Genomic DNA, 16950 nt, shown 5'->3' on the forward strand with positions numbered 1-16950 from the left:
ATTGTTTATAGACCCTGAGATTGTTGTGTGCCATGAAATATTATTTTAATTTTTTTTAACCCCTTAAAGCTGTAAAAACATCCCAGCTCGGTGTTGCTCAGTTGTTAGAGTGTTGGCCCATGCATTGAAGGATCGCAGGTTTGATTCCTGGTCAAGGACATGAATCTGGATTGCAGGTTGGATTCCGGCCAGTCCAGATGAATGCAGGAGGCAACCAATCGATGTGTCTTTCTCACATTGAGGTTTCTCTCTCTCTCTTTCTGTGTCTCTTTCCCCTTCCGTTTCTTCCACTCTCTCTCTAAAAAAAAAAAAAAAGAAAGAAAATTTAATGGGAAAAATATCCTCAGGTGAGGATTAACAAAACAAATAAACAAAAAGGTGTAAAAAATAATCCTTCACTTGTGGGCCATAAAAAAACCTGGCAGCACAATGTATACATACATAAAAGAAATCAAGTTGTGCTCCTTAAATATGTACAATTTTTGCTTGTTAATTATACTTTATAAAACTGAAAAAAGAAAAAGTGGTAGCAGGCTGGATTTAGCCCATGGGATGCAGTTTGCCAACACATACATCTAAATTGTTAAGTTTGTAGTTGACAATTATAAATGTAACTTTTGTTAATCCTCACCTAAGGATATTTTTTCCATTACATTTTCTTTTTTTTTAGAGAGAGAGAGTGCATGACAGTCATAACTTCTAATTTGTAACTAGCATTTTGGATTAGAATAGTTGTGGTTTATTGAATTTTAATAATTTCCCATTACAGAAAAATCTTATAACAATTTTCATATACCTTTTGACATATAACATAGATTAATGTTTACATCTTACAATTATACCTAGTATATAAGTGTTGAACTGAATGATTATGTCTCTTTTAGGTTCTTGCTGCTACTTCTTTAACAGGTTTATTGGAAAAACTACAGAGCTGCAATGAACTTTTGGATAAAATTATGAAAGGGCTTAATGCATATCTTGAAAAAAAACGACTTTTCTTCCCTCGGTATGATGGATAATCAGTTGTGTTATACTTGAAAGCACTTTCTGATTTGTGATGAATTATAACTAAAGCTTTTGTATTTGCATGTTTTTCTCTAGTTTTTTCTTCTTATCTAACGATGAAATGTTAGAGATTTTGTCAGAGACCAAAGATCCACTTAGAGTTCAGCCTCATTTAAAAAAATGCTTTGAGGGCATTGCTAAATTGGAGTTCCTTCCCAATTTGGACATTAAGGCCATGTATAGTTCTGAAGGTGAGCGTGTGGAGCTGATTGCACTTATTTCCACGTCTGCAGCACGAGGTGCTGTGGAAAAGTGGCTGATTCAAGTGGAAGATTTAATGCTCCGGAGTATTCATGATGTGATTGCTGCAGCCAGGCTGGTGCGTTACCTAGGCTTTAATGTATACCTTATATTCTGTAAATGCTTTCTTTTAGGAGGTTTTGAATGGGTTACCAGTAAATTAACATTTAAAGTTCTTACTATTTACAAACATTTATTATTTTATTTACTCTCTTTTGTTTCTAACAATAATTAATATTAGTAAGAATTAATGATAATATGTGATTATGTGCCACAAAAGAATAATAATAAAATGTATATAATTTAGAATGGGGGTGGTGGTTCTAGTGATAGGCAATTAGAGGAAGTAAAATTAAAACAGAACCAAACCATAAATAGGAATTAATCAGGTAAAGAACAAATAGAATACCATCTTAGTATCTAGTATAAAGGCCCTGGGATCAGATAAAACCTCAAAATCAGGTGTTAAATGCATGATCTAGTTCACTTACTGTTGTTTACACTTAATTACTTAAAAACTTCAAACTTGAAATGAGTTGAACAAACATTAAAGGAGGATGTATATTTGAAAGAAATATAATACCTAAGCAGTACATGTACCTCACTTATGCTACTCCGGTTAACCTAATTTTGAATGATAAACTTCAGTATATATCTGCTTTGGGGGACCACAAAGGAACAGTCGTGTATTTAAAAAAAATCATTTAAAAAGGCATTATAGCCTTATATCCAGCAGCCCACTTTATGTGAATGACGTATCCTTTTTCCTTTACCAAGAGTTCAGGAAGCTCGTAATCTTGCAGTGGATATTATGTTCAGCTTCAGTGTTCCTGTAGATAAATATTGACTTTTACTCCCTTTTTTTCTACTTATGACTCTAAACAAACTAAACACATAGGAAAGAATTGATATTTCCCATCAAGTATTTCCTTAATAAATATAGAAGTGTATTTTCCATGTACCTAGCAATAGCTCATCCATTCTTTGAAACTCATCCTTCTTTGAACTTAGGTTAGCTTGTCATTTGTATTTATTCCTAAATATTGCTAATCAAAGGTATAATATATACATTCTACTCAAGTGCTCATAAGACACATTCAAAAATAGACCACATACTGGGTCACAAACACAGTCTCCCCAACTTCAAGAAGATTGAAATCATACCAAGCATCTTCTCAGAACACGATGGCATAATATTAGAAATAAACTACAATAAAAACAACCCAAAATACTCAAACACTTGGAAGCTGAATAGCATGTTATTAAATATTGATTGGGTTACCAATGAGATCAAAGAAGAAATTAAAAACATCCTGGAAACTAATGACAATGAAAACACAACAATCCAAAACCTATGGGATGCAATGAAAGCAGTCCTGAGAGGGAAGTTTATACTTCTACAGGCCTATCTCAAAAAAACAAGAAAAAATGGTAGCAAATCATCTAACTCTACAACTCAAAGAATTAGAAAGAGAGCAACAAGAAAACCCCAGAGTGAGCAGAAGGAAGGAGATAATAAAGATTAGAGCAGAAATAAATGGCATAGAGACCAAAAAAACAATACAGAAAATCAACAAAACCAAGAGCTGCTTCTTTGAAAGGACAAACAAGATTGACCTGTAGCCAGGCTCACCAAGAAGCAAAGAGAGAGGACCCAAATAAACAAAATCAGAAACAATAGAGGCGAAATAACAACAGACCCCACAGAAATACAAAGGATTCTTAAAAATACTATGGACAACTCTACTCCAACAAAGTAGACAACCTGGAGGAAATGGACAAATTCCTAGAAAAATACAACATTCCAAAACTCAATCAGGAAGAATCTAAAAATCTCAATAGGCCAGTAACTATGGAAGAAATTGAAGCAGTCATCAAAAAGCTTCCAGCAAACAAAAGCCCAGGACCAGACGGCTTCACAGGGGAGCTTTACCAAACATTCAAGGAAGAACTAAAACCTATCCTCCTCAGACTACTACAAAAAATTCAAGAGGAAGGAACACTTCCAAGCTCATTCTATGAAGCCAGCATCACCCTAATACCAAAACCAGGTAAAGACAACACAAAGAAAGAGAATTACAGACCAATATCCCTCATTAACATAGATGCCAAAATCCTCAACAAAATCTTAGCAAATCGGATCCAGCAGTACATCAGAAAGATCATACACCATGACCAAGTAGGATTTATCCCAGGGATGCAAGGAAGGTACAATATCTGCAAATCAATAAATGTGATACATCACATAAACAAATTGAAAGAAAGAAACCACATGGTCATATCAATTGATGCAGAAAAAGCATTTGACAAAATCCAACACCCGTTTTTGATAAAAAACTCTCAGCAAGGCGGGAGTAGAAGGATTATACCTCAACATAATAAAAGCCATATATGACAGGCCCACAGTCAACATCATACTCAATGGACAAAAACTAACACCATTTCCCCTAAGGACAGGAACAAGACAGGGATGCCCACTCTCACCACTCCTGTTCAACATAGTACTGGAAGTATTAGCCATTGCAATTAGAGAAGAAGAAGAAATAAAAGGCATCCAAATTGGAAAAGAAGAAGTAAAACTGTCCTTATTTGCAGACCACATGATATTATACATACAAAACCCTAGAGACTCCATCAAAACTACTAGACTTAATACACGAATTTGGCAATGTAGCAGGATACAAAATTAACCCCAAGAAAACTGAGGCATTTCTATACACCAATAGTGAACTTTCAGAAAGAGAGACTAAAAAAACAATCCCATTTACCATCACACCAAAAAAATTAAGCTACCTAGTAATAAACTTAACTAAAGAGGTAAAAGACCTCTACTCAGAAAACTACAGGACATTGAAAAAGGGGTAGAGGAAGACATAAACAGATGGAAGAACATACTGTGTTCATGGATTGGTAGAATCAACATCATTAAAATGTCCATACTACCCAAAGCAATCTATAAATTCAATGCACTTCCCATTAAAATACCAACGGCATACTTCACAGGTCTAGAACGAACTCTCCAAAAATTCATCTGGAATAAAAAAAGACCCCGAATAGCTGCAGCAATCCTGAGAAAGAACAAAGTAGGTGGGATCTCAATACCAGATATCAAGCTGTATTACAAAGCCACTGTTCTCAAAACTGCCTGGTACTGGCACAAGAACAGACATATAGATCAATGGAATAGAGAGCCCAGAAATCGGCCCGAAGCAATATGCTCAATTAATATTTGACAAAGGAGGCAAGAACATACAATGGAGTCAAGACAGTCTCTTCAGTAAATGGTGTTGGGAAAATTGGACAGATATATGCAAGAAAATGAAACTAGACCACCAACTTACACCATACACAAAAATAAACTCAAAATGGATAAAGGACTTAAATGTACGACGGGAAACCATAAAAATTCTAGAAGAATCCAAAGGCAATAAAATATCAGACATATGCCAAAGCGATTTCTTCACTGATACAGCTCCTAGGGCACTTGAAACTAAAGAGAAAATGAACAAATGGGACTATGTCAAAATAAAAAGCTTCTGCACAGCAAAAGAAACCATCAACAAAACAACAAGAAAACCCACTGCATGGGAAAACATATTTGCCAATGTCATATCTGATAAGGGCCTAATCTCCAAAATTTATAGGGAACTCATACAACTTAACAAAAGGAAGCTAAACAATCCAATCAAAAAATGGGCAAAGGACCTAAATAGACACCTTTCAAAAGAGGACATTCAGAAAGCCAACAGACATATGAAAACATGCTCAAAGTCAGTGGTCATCCGAGAGATGCAAATCAAAACAACAATGACGTACCATCTCACACCTGTCAGACTGGCTATCATCAACAAATCAACAAACGACAAGTGCTGGAGAGGATGTGGAGAAAAGGGAACACTCGTGCACTGCTGGTGGGAATGCAGACTGGTGCAGCCACTATGGAAGACAGTATGGAGTTTCCTCAAAAAACTAAAAATGGAACTCCCATTTGACCCTGTGATCCCACTTCTAGGAATATATCCCAAGAAACCAGAAACACCAGTCAGAAAGGATATATGCACCCATATGTTCATAGCAGCACAATTCACCATAGCTAAGATCTGGAAACAGCCTAAGTGCCCATCAGTAGATGAATGGATTAGAAAACTGGTACATCTACACGATGGAATACTATGCTGCTGTAAAAAGGAAGGAACTCTTACCATTTGCAACGGCATGGATGGAACTGGAGAGCATTATGCTAAGTAAAATAAGCCAGTCAATGAAGGAAAAATACCACATGATCTCACTCATTCATGGATAATAGAGACCATTATAAACTTTTGAACAATAATAGATACAGAGGCAGAGCCGCCTCAAACAGATTGTCAAACTGCAGCGGGAAGGCCGGGGAGGGTTGAGGGGCAGGAGGGAGGGGGGTAAGACATCAACCGAAGGACTTGTATGCATGCATATAAGTATAACCAATGGACATAAGACACTGGGGGGTAGGGGAGGACAGGGGATTGTCAAGGGGGGGGGTGAAAAAAGGGACACATATGTAATACCCTTTGAAATACTTTAAGCAATAATAAAAAAAGAAAGACATGAAAGTATACTTTGAAGTCGAAAGCCCAGATTGTTCAATATAATTGAACAAAATACAGGGTGAAACAAAGTAGGTTTTTAATTGTAAGCATGTGAAACACAGAGATTATTTTATTATTATTTAGTAATTATATTATTTTCCATAGGATCAACTGTAAACTTACTTTTGCCCCACCCTACATATGATTATTCAAATGATATACTCTGGTCATACAAATTTTTAGAATTGCTATGGATTAATAATACAAGGGCTCTAACTATTAGGCCAATTTTCCACTAAATTGTATAAGTTAATTTATTAGACTGATTTATTTATTTATTTTTAAAATGTTTTTATTCATCTTAGAGAGAGAGGGAGAGAGAGAGAGAGATAGAAACATTGATGAGAGAGAAACATTGATCATCTGCCTTCTGCATGCTCCCTATTGGGGATTGAGTCCACAACCTGGGCTTGTGGCCTGACTGGAAATTGAACCAGTGAACTCTTGGTCCATGGGACAATGCTCAACCAACTGAGCCATACTGGCTGGGCTGATTTATTTTTTTACAGTTTAATTTCTGTAATGCAAGTAATATGTATTCTATTAGAAGTAATATGTATTCTATTCGTAAAACTTGACAACTCTCCACAGCAAAAGAACATAAAAATTATATACATATTTTAAAAATATAATCATAATTTATAAAAAATGTTCAGGTATTTTAAATAGTTACCTAACATTTTTCATGAGTATGTGATATTCTAGCCTACAGTGTACCAAATATTTTGCTTCTCTGTTGTTAGACATTTAGCTTTTTGCTTTTTCCCTTTAGAAATCTTTTAAAGTTAGATGCTTTTTTATTATTCAGGCTTATCCAGACTCTATAAGAAGAGACTGGGTTCGAGAGTGGCCTGGACAAGTTGTACTTTGTGTTTCTCAAATGTTCTGGACTTCTGAGACACAGGAAGTTATAAGTGATGGGACAAAGGTAAAGCATTATTTGATTTTAAGTAACATTCTTTTCTATATGCTATGTTTCTTTGTTAGCTTATCTGTTATTTTTAAGGCCAATTTTCTCCTGAATTTCTACATGTAGCATTAAAATTATATAATTATTTGAGAACTTATTATATTTTATGCTAGGCTTAGACAAAAATCACTCTATTCTATAATTCATTTCTCTATTGAGGTATATTATGAAGTCAGAATTGTTTTGTATAAGAGTAAATATATAAAGCACATATTTTAGGTACTATATGAGATTTGTTTAATTGCTTTTTTATTTTTTAGGGATTAATTAAGTACTATAAGGAACTTCAGAATCAGCTAAATGATATTGTAGGGCTGGTAAGAGGAAAACTATCGAAGCAGACCAGGACTACTCTGGGCGCTTTGGTTACTATTGATGTCCATGCTAGAGACGTGGTCATGGACATGATTGATGTGGGTATGTGACTTTTTTCTTTAATGTTAAAGATAAAATATTAATAACTTCTAGCAACAAAGATTTATACTATATGTATACTATAGAATTTATTATATATGATCTTTTCTACATATTGGAAAACATGAATTGTTTTAATATTTGCTATATTTATAAAAGATGATAAAATACCTATTTTTCAAATTATTTCTATTTTAGGATCATGTATCCTGTTTTACTTTATTCTTTTTAGGTGTCTCACATAATACAGATTTCCAGTGGCTTGCTCAGCTTCGATATTACTGGGAATATGAGAATGCTCGAGTTCGCATCATTAATTGCAATGTTAAATATGCTTATGAATATCTTGGCAACTCACCTCGACTTGTCATTACTCCTCTAACTGACAGATGTTACAGAACATTGGTATGCATTTAAATTATTTTAATTCACACATTAAACTTTACTTTTTAGTGTGGTCATATTTTTTTGTCCAAAGTTAACATGGCTATCCTCATTTTATTCTCTTATTGGTGATAGTTGAATACAGCTATTCCTTCCTAATTCTAAATTTCTTTTATGTGAAATTATCATAATGAATATTTAATTCTTGGTGCTTTTGTAGAAAACAAGTATGTTTAAATTCTAATGTTTGAAAATCGTGAGCACTCCCATTGGGAATAATTAGAAAAAGGAAAATACTGAAGAAATAAGAGAAAAATCAAAGCTTTGGAAAATATTATCAGTTTTTGCAGTGGAGTTCTGGGAGAGATGACAGGAAGATGAGGAAAGTGCAGTTGGGCCTTAGAACTCCAAGTTAGTTCTGTTGAATAGGAGGGAGAGACCTGAAACGTAGGGAGTTGGCCCTGAGGTCTATGTTTGGTGGGAAGGTATGGAAGATAGAGCTATGACTATTAAAATAGAAACATTAGGATTAGGGTTTCCAGATAAAATACAGGACTCCCAGGTAAATTTGAATTTCAAATAAACAACAAATACATTTTTAAGATAAATAAGTCCTAAATATTGTATGGGACATATTTATTCATTGTTTATCAGAAATTAAAATTTAACTTGGTATCCTATATTTAAATTTGCTAAATCTCACAACTGTATTTGGAAATTGAGGAGGAACATCAAGAAACACCAAGTAAAGTAAGTAAAATTAAAGTGTCTTTGATTGAGTTCTCTAGAAGCAGAGATGAAATGACAATTGTTGGGCAAATGATTTACTAGAGAATGCTCTTAGTACAAATCTGTAAGGAAGTGAGGAAAACAGGGGAAAGCTAAGGAGAGGTGTGATTTCATTGGATATATTTCCTTAGCCTGATCTCACAGGGAGTTTTGGAGCATGAATTACATCACAAAGGTATTTCACTTTTAGGCAAAGAGGCTGGCTTTTATATTCCTTTATAGTCATTGGCTGTGGGTCACCCATAGGTTTAGGGGTATAAGTGAGCTATCAGGAATTTGCCAGTGAGGTAGCTTCTATTAGTTGAGAACAATTTCCAGGAGAAAAGAACAGGTGGGAGCTATTTGTAGCTGACACTCCAGCAAGTGGGAGATGGATGCAATGGTCAGTAAAGGGAATATGGGTAGGATGTTAGTGCATCTACAATAAAATGTTTCACCAAACCCTCTAATTTCTCAGGAAGCTACCTGAGGGCAGATACCATGTCTGGCTTGGTTTCTACTCTACTGTGAACAAGTACATAATTACTCTTTAAATATTTGTTGAGTAAATGAATCTCAAGCTTCCATGTCCTATCTGGACCCTCAGAGACATCAAAAGCTGTGAATACTTGTAAGGTGGAAGCTGTAAAATCAAAAGCACATTAAGCACTTGTATACAACACTAGAATGAAAAACAAAATAAATCTCCTAGGATATGTATTATCTATATACTAGTGACCTGGTGCACAGATTTGTGCGCATCGAAAGGCAATTAACTAGAAAGTGGCCAGTGGGGCAGGACTGGGTGAGATGGGCCAGGCACGCTCTGCTACCAACCTCCCAGTTTCTCCCCTGCTGGCCATACCTGGGGAGCGCTGTGGCTCAACGGGTGTCCGTGGAGTCAGTATGGGGTCCCTCTGGCAGGTGGGGTTCCTTGGCCTGGCCTATGGGGATCGGGCCGAAACCGGCTCTCTGACATCCCCCAAGGGGTCCCAGAGTGTGAGAGAGCACTCTGCAAAGTTGCTCTCGTACAGGGTGTGGAAGGCAAATACAAGTGTGCAATAAACCAGATTCGGGGCGACAGTGCCTCCCCAAAAACATAACCCATGGCCAAAGGTGGAATTGCACAGCCCCACGAGGAATTATGCTCCCTCTTCTCTGATTTTGGGGTGTGTCACCTGAGAACCGCTGCTGCCAAGTCACTGTAGCTCGGCAGATCCTTCGTTGAGCGTCTGCCCCCTCGTGGTCAGTGTGCATCATTGCAACTGGTCGGGTGGGCAGAGGGACACTTAGCATATTAGCCTTTATATATCTACTAGAGACCCAGTGCACGAATTTGTGCACAGGTGGGGTCCAGCTGGCCCACCCCGATGGGGGCCCATTGGGTCAGGCTGGCAGTGGGGACGGGCTGTGGGAGGTTGGCCGGCCAGAGTGAGGGGCCATGGGTGGTGGGCCTGCCAGCCCTGCCCCCAATTGGGGTGTTGGCGGTTGATCAGGGGGCCAGGCAAGCTGGTAGTGGGGGGCCAATCAGGGCCCGGATCAGGTCATTCCAGTTGTCTGGTTGTTCCACCAGTCCAGGCGCTAGGCTTTTATATATCTATCTACATAGATAGATATATAAACTATCTATATAGATAGATATATAAAAGCCTAAGCGATCGTTCGACCCGTAGCTATGATGCGCACTGACCACCAAGGGGCAGATGCTCAACACACAGGCATGGAAACATGGAACAGACTGATGAATCTCAGAGGGAAGGAGAGAGGGGTGGAAGAGATTAACCAAAGATCTTATATGCATACTAGAGGCTCGGTGCATGGATTCTTGCACTGGTGGGGCCCCTTGGCCTGTCCTATGGAGATTGGGCCGAAACCACCTCTCCAACATCCCCAGAGGGGTTCCGGATTGTGAGAGGGCACAGGCCAGGCTGAGGGACCCCACCAGTGCATGAATCTGTGCACCAGGCCTCTAGTATAGATATAAGAGGCTAAGTGTCTGTCTGACTGGTAGCTGTGATGCGCACTGATTACCAGAGGGCAGACACTCAACTCAGAAGCTGCCATGACACTCAATGGCTATTTAAAATAAACAGCACCATGGACTTGATGCTGACAAATCAACACTCGGCTTCCCCCAAGTGGGATACAGGCCCTGCCACCACCCCGGAGCTACACCCCACCAAATCGCAGCCAACGCTGCCAAGACCCCCTGGCCCAAAATGCAGCCCATAGCCCAGCCCAGCCTGGAAACAGTCACTGTGGATGCCAGGTAATGACATTATGTAGCAATGCCCAACTTCCTCTCCCTAGCAACTAGCCTCTTTGGAGTTTCTTCAGCTCAGGAACACGACTTGCTTTATAGCCAGGTGCAAACATTTCACAGTTCAACCAAATATTTGTGAAATGTTTTCCTGTGCTTCATCTCATTTGATCCTCACAGAAGTCCTGGAGTAGGTACACAGGAGACACAGTAGAATCCTGTTTTCTTTTCATTAACTGGAAAACAGAGATTTAGGAAGTTTAGAAACTTGACCTGACTGAAAAGAAGTAAGAAATGGTGGACCTTGAAAATGACTTCAGGTTTTCTCACTGCACAGAATATAGTCCAACACTGCTACAGTTAACTATTCTACCCTTTGTTCTCCCTGCATTATCTACAATAATAATCTGCTTTGTGTTGATATTTACTGCTGTGTTGCTGACAATTAGCTGAACGAGAAGTTGGGGTGCTTCACTGGGCTAGAAAAAGTTTAGCTAAATCAGAAAGCAGGTATATAGCAGGAGAAACCAAGATGGCGGCATAGTAAACACCAGAGTTTGCTGACTCGAACAACCACTTCAAAAATACAACTAAAAGATGGAACGGACATCATCCAGAACCACAGGAAAGCTGGCTGAGTGGAAATTCTACAACTAGAAGGAAAGAGAAAAGCATACAGAGAGTCAGAGGAGGCGCAGTACGGAAGTAAAATACTAAGGTGCGGAGGTGCATGCGGAGCGGGCTGGCGGCTGAGGGCGCGGTTGTCGTTTTCAATCGGGAGGGAGTCTCAGGCTCTGAGCTCCAGTTCTGGGCGAGTCTCTGGGGACCCAGACTCATACGGGAGAAGCAGGACTGTCTGGCATCGGTCGGAATTTGAGGGCAGCTTTCTCTCAGAGGGGCATGCAGAGATTGCCCAGACACTGAGAAGTAGAGCCTCTGAGAGCAGCCATAACTGCTAGCCCCGCCCTGTTGATCCTGTGGGACCCTCCCCACCCAAGCCCTGCAGGGAGGCTTTTGCTGGATAGCCTAAGGCAGAGGCTAGATTAGCACCTCCCTAGAGATCCAGGAGACAGGAGCCACCCAGAGGTCAGAGTGGGACCATCCAGTTTGCAGCTATGTGGAACCTTAAAGGACACACTCAGGGGGCAGACTCAGTGAGCACCAAAGCCCCATTGAAGCAAGTCTTGTCCCAGAGGGGTGTCTCCAGCACAGAAATTCTCCCACTGCAGACACAGCTGATTCTCATAGCCAATTGGCCTGGAGGTCAATTCCTCCCAGTGACACCTACAACAATCAAGGCTTAACTACAACAAGACTGTGCACAAAGACCACAAGGGGGTGCACCAAGAGTGTCCTCCTCAGGTAATTGGGGAGGCTGAGCCACTGGGCCCTAGAGGACACTTAGCACAGAAAACCACTCTATCAACACAGGGAAGCATAAAAAATGCAGAGACAAAGAAAAAGGACACAAATGACAGAAATGGAGGAAAGCAAACTACTGGATATAGAGTTCAAAACCACACTTTTAAGGTTTTTCAAGAATTTTCTAAAAACTGCCTATAAACTTAATGAGACCTACAAGAAATCTAATGAGACCCTCGAGGCTGTGATAAAGGACCAACTAGAAATTAAGCATGCACTGACTGAAATAAAGAATATTATACGGAATCCCAACAGCAGACTAGAGGATCGCAAGAATCAAGTCAACTATTTGAAATACGAAGAAGCAAAAAACACCCAACCAGAAAAGCAAAATGAAAAAAGAATCCAAAAATATGAAGATAGTGTAAGGAGCCTCTGGGACAGCTCCAAGCGTACCAACATCTGAATTATGGGGGTGCCAGAAGAAGACAGAGAGAAAGATATTGAAAACCTATTTGAAGAAATAATGACAGAAAACTTCCCCTACCGGGTGAAAGAAAGAGACTTACTAGTCCAGGAAGTGCAGAGAACCCCAAACAGAAGGAATCCAAAGAGGACCACACCAAGACACATCATAATTAAAATGCCAAGAGCAAAAGACAGAGAATCTTAAAAGCAGCAAGAGAAAAAAAGTCAGTTACCTACAAGGGAGTACCCATATGACTGTCAGCTGATTTCTCAACAGAAACTATGCAGGCCAGAAGGGAGTGGCAAGAAATATTCAAAGTGATGAATGCCAACAACCTACAACCAAGATTACTTTATCCAGTAAAGCTATCATTCAGAATTGAAGGTCAGATAAAGAGCTTCACAGATAAGGAAAAGCTAAAGGAGTTCATCACCACCAAACCAGTATTATATGAAATGCTGAAAGGTATCGTTTAAAAAGAGGAAGAAGAAGAAAAAGGTAAAGATATAAATTATGAAGAACAAATACATATCTATCAACAAGTGAATCTGAAAATCAAGTGAATAATCTGATGAACAGAATGAACTGGTGATTATAATAGAATCAGGGGCATAGAAAGGGAGTGGACTGACTATTCTTGGGGGGGAAAGGGGTGAGGGGGATTCGGGAAGAGACTGGACAACAATTGTGCACTTATGGATGAGGATAGTGGGTGGGGAGTGAGGGAGGTGGGTGGGGTGGGTACTGGGTGGAGGGGAGTTATGGGGGGGGGAAAAGAGGAACAACTGTAATAATCTGAACAATAAAGATTTAATTAATCAAAACAAACAAAGCAGGTATAATTAAGCAAGTTTATTCTATATATGTAAAAGGCTAAGTTGACTTGCACATGCGCAATACATATAAAGCTCTCACTGGAGCCAATCACATGCGTGTGTTTCGATCTGTCATTGTCGATCGTGAATTTGGTTGACACTTCTATTATAGAGAAAGGGCGAATAGTGATATTAAAATATTTCTTCTAATTTCCTATCAATGTGCACAAATCCGTGCACCAGGACACTAGTCCATAATAAAAGGAGCAGACTTGTAAGAATTTTCTTGAAATTGTAAAGAGAAAGGTTTCTAGCAATCAAATGAATGGACATTAACAGTGTAGCATTTATCATAAATTTAAGATAGGTAAAATATCATTGATATTGCCTTTATTTAGATGTCTATTATTTTATTTTAGTAAATGTAAAAATATTATTTTATAGGTTTATTTAGTACTTATTTTTAAAATAGTCTTTTAAAAGAGCAGTTTTAGGTTCTCAACAAAATTAAGTAGAAAGTACAGAAGTTCCCATAAACCTCCTGCCTCCCTATATGTACAACCATGTGTCCCTTAACCTTATTTCTCCTAAAAGGAGTCAAGTTTTACAAACTCTCATATTGGTTTTTATGAAGCAAACTTCATAGTTAGAGAGTTGACTGTAATCTATATGCTTCTAAAAATGTTCTGCCACTGTTCCAGTCATTGTGGAAACCCAGAAAGCATTCAGATACTGCTGATGTTGTGCTTATTGAACTTAAAGACTAAGTGAGAGGGAAAAATCGACATAATTACCTGTAAGGCAAGGTAGAAAGCAATATTAGTGGTAGGAGAAGTATAGAATAGTGTTATGGGAATAGAGAACATACCAGAAGTATCAGGATCAATAGCCAGGGTGAATCATAGATAAAATTATATAATAGGTCATGTTTCTCTTCCAACTGATGGGTCCCCATTCATAACACCCACTTTCAAATATGTACTCTCTTTGAGGCTAGCCAAGAGATTTTCATTATGGAACTCTATAATTATCTCCACAGCCACTTCTAATTAAACCTTTCTGACCAAATTGTAACACCTCAAGGCTAGATTTTCTTTGTTTTTAAAGGCAAATGGAATACTGTACATGCAAAGTATTAAAGGATAAGGAGATTTTGATACATTTTCACTTTTTTGAACTCTATAAACTGCTTACTTTTTGTACAGCTAGAAAATTGTGTGCTAAAAGTTAACTGAAAAATGTAATTTTATTACTGCCTCTCTGAAGTTACAACTAAAACTAAATCCATTTTGGAAGTGATTATGTGTGTTGTTGTTTTCAGTTAAGCATGGATTATTTCTTTTCACAAAAATGTTTCTTTTCAGATAGGTGCCTTCTATTTAAATCTTGGAGGTGCTCCAGAAGGACCAGCAGGCACAGGAAAAACTGAAACCACCAAGGACTTGGCTAAAGCTCTTGCTGTACAGTGTGTGGTGTTCAACTGTTCAGATGGGTTAGATTATCTAGCAATGGGAAAGGTAAAGTTACATTTTAAATGTTACCAACTTATAGCTAGGTGTAACTGGATAAACTGAAGCAAACTCAGTTAAACATTATTTGAATGTAGTTTAAGCATTACTTGAACCTTGGGTTTACAGATAACGACATTGTTTATATCTTTGGGCTTTTATTAACCTTAATTTTCAGTTTTGACTTAAAAGGTTAAATGTTTGTTTTAATAAGTGATGCCTTTTCCTAAGAAAAATTATCTTCCTTTTTTCTGGTCCTTAGTTTTTTAAAGGACTGGCTTCTTCTGGTGCTTGGGCTTGCTTTGATGAATTTAATCGAATTGAGTTGGAAGTGTTGTCAGTGGTAGCTCAACAGATCCTTTGCATTCAGAGAGCCATTCAACAGAAGCTGGATGTGTTTGTTTTTGAAGGGACAGAACTTAAACTCAATCCCAACTGTTTTGTAGCTATTACCATGAATCCTGGCTATGCAGGACGTTCTGAATTGCCAGACAATCTTAAGGTAATATTTTTTAAGAATGTAAATTTGTTAATCAAAAGTAGCAGCATAACCCACTCAAAAGGTATATTTTCTCACATGTTTTTGTAATTTCTCTTTTCTATTTTCTGCATGGTAAACCTCCAAAAACGCTTTTAGGTGTCTAAAAAAAATTAAAGGGCACAAAACTATTAAAGTGCTAGTGAAAAATTAAAGAGTTAATGAAAAGTTGCTGCATTGGGTGAATAAACTTGAATATCAACACATTATTTTTGGGTGCTTATGCTTAGTATTAAAATGGTTTTCTTTATGTAAATAATATATTTCATTTATTATATACTTCAGGTTCTTTTTAGAACAGTGGCTATGATGGTTCCAAACTATGCCCTCATAGCAGAAATCTCCCTCTACTCCTATGGATTTTTGAATGCAAAACCTTTGTCTGTGAAGATAGTAATGACCTATAGGCTTTGCTCAGAACAGCTCTCATCGCAGTTTCATTATGACTATGGAATGCGAGCAGTGAAAGCAGTTTTAGTGGCTGCTGGAAACCTAAAACTAAAATTTCCAAATGAAAATGAAGATATACTTGTAAGTATACATACATGAATGAATACATACATTGTGAAAGAAAGTCTGAGTAAAAGATAATTTTTTTAGTGCGGTTGATCAGGAACTATAGGCCAAAAAGAGAGTTCTTGCTTTGAGCCTTTTTATAAGAGGTTGAAATGATAGTTTAGGGGTTATGTTATTCATTATACTTTATGTAAATGCAAGGACCTTTTGGCTCGATAAGCATAGTGTTAGCTTTTCAGTATGGGGATTCCATGGAACAATGTAAAATAAACTTTGACTTTGGGTATGGGGAGGAAAGGGCAAATACTGGCAATTAACTTAATATTGCACTTTTTGGATGCTTTTAGCTTCTTCGATCAATTAAAGATGTAAATGAACCAAAGTTTTTATCACATGATATACCCTTATTTAATGGAATAACTAGTGACTTATTTCCTGGCATTAAACTTCCTGAAGCTGACTATCATGTAAGTAAACCTCTGAGAATAACTTACTCCTCAAACAAATTTATCTCATGACTTAATAGTTTACAAGGTGTTCTTTTAAAAAATATATTTTATTGATGTTTTACAGAGAGGAAGGGAGAGGGAGAGAGATAGTTAGAAACATCGATGAGAGAAGCATCGATTCAGCTGCCTCTTGCATGCCCCCTACTGGGGATGTGCCCGCAACCCGGGTACATGCCCTTGATTGGAATCGAACCTGGGACCCTTCAGTCCCCAGGCTGACGCTCTATCTGCTGAACCAAACCGGTTAGGGCTACGAGGTTTTATTAAATGGGTGAAATCATTCTGTTGGGAGGATAAACCCCTAGTTTGGTCACCTTAATATGAAAATGAGTAAATTTTACTAGTACATTCTGCTATATGATACTAGGGTTGACAAAGTTCAGGTCAAAGATTATTGTTGTAAGAGAATAAGTATTTTCTATCTTGTGATTTCTAATACTTACTACTATCCTATCTAATAAAAGACAAAAAGGGTAATTAACCGTACCTCCACTATGCTTCCCA

General features: G+C 38.0%; 1 protein-coding gene across 1 annotated transcript in view; it reads left to right on the forward strand.

Moving 5' to 3' along the window:
• Window positions 1-16950, forward strand: part of DNAH12 (dynein axonemal heavy chain 12) — a 244444-nt gene that overhangs the window by 89822 nt on the left and 137672 nt on the right. The window contains exons 23-31 of the mRNA XM_081105960.1: window positions 885-1006; window positions 1102-1384; window positions 6742-6861; window positions 7164-7320; window positions 7550-7722; window positions 14740-14892; window positions 15146-15385; window positions 15707-15952; window positions 16285-16404. Of these exons, the coding sequence (XP_080962086.1) occupies window positions 885-1006; window positions 1102-1384; window positions 6742-6861; window positions 7164-7320; window positions 7550-7722; window positions 14740-14892; window positions 15146-15385; window positions 15707-15952; window positions 16285-16404 (1614 nt within the window). The remainder of the gene's footprint in view (window positions 1-884; window positions 1007-1101; window positions 1385-6741; window positions 6862-7163; window positions 7321-7549; window positions 7723-14739; window positions 14893-15145; window positions 15386-15706; window positions 15953-16284; window positions 16405-16950) is intronic.

This window comes from Myotis nattereri (genome assembly GCF_964212035.1).
Source record: "Myotis nattereri genome assembly, chromosome: 14".
In the NCBI taxonomy this organism is placed as follows: Eukaryota; Metazoa; Chordata; class Mammalia; order Chiroptera; family Vespertilionidae; genus Myotis; species Myotis nattereri.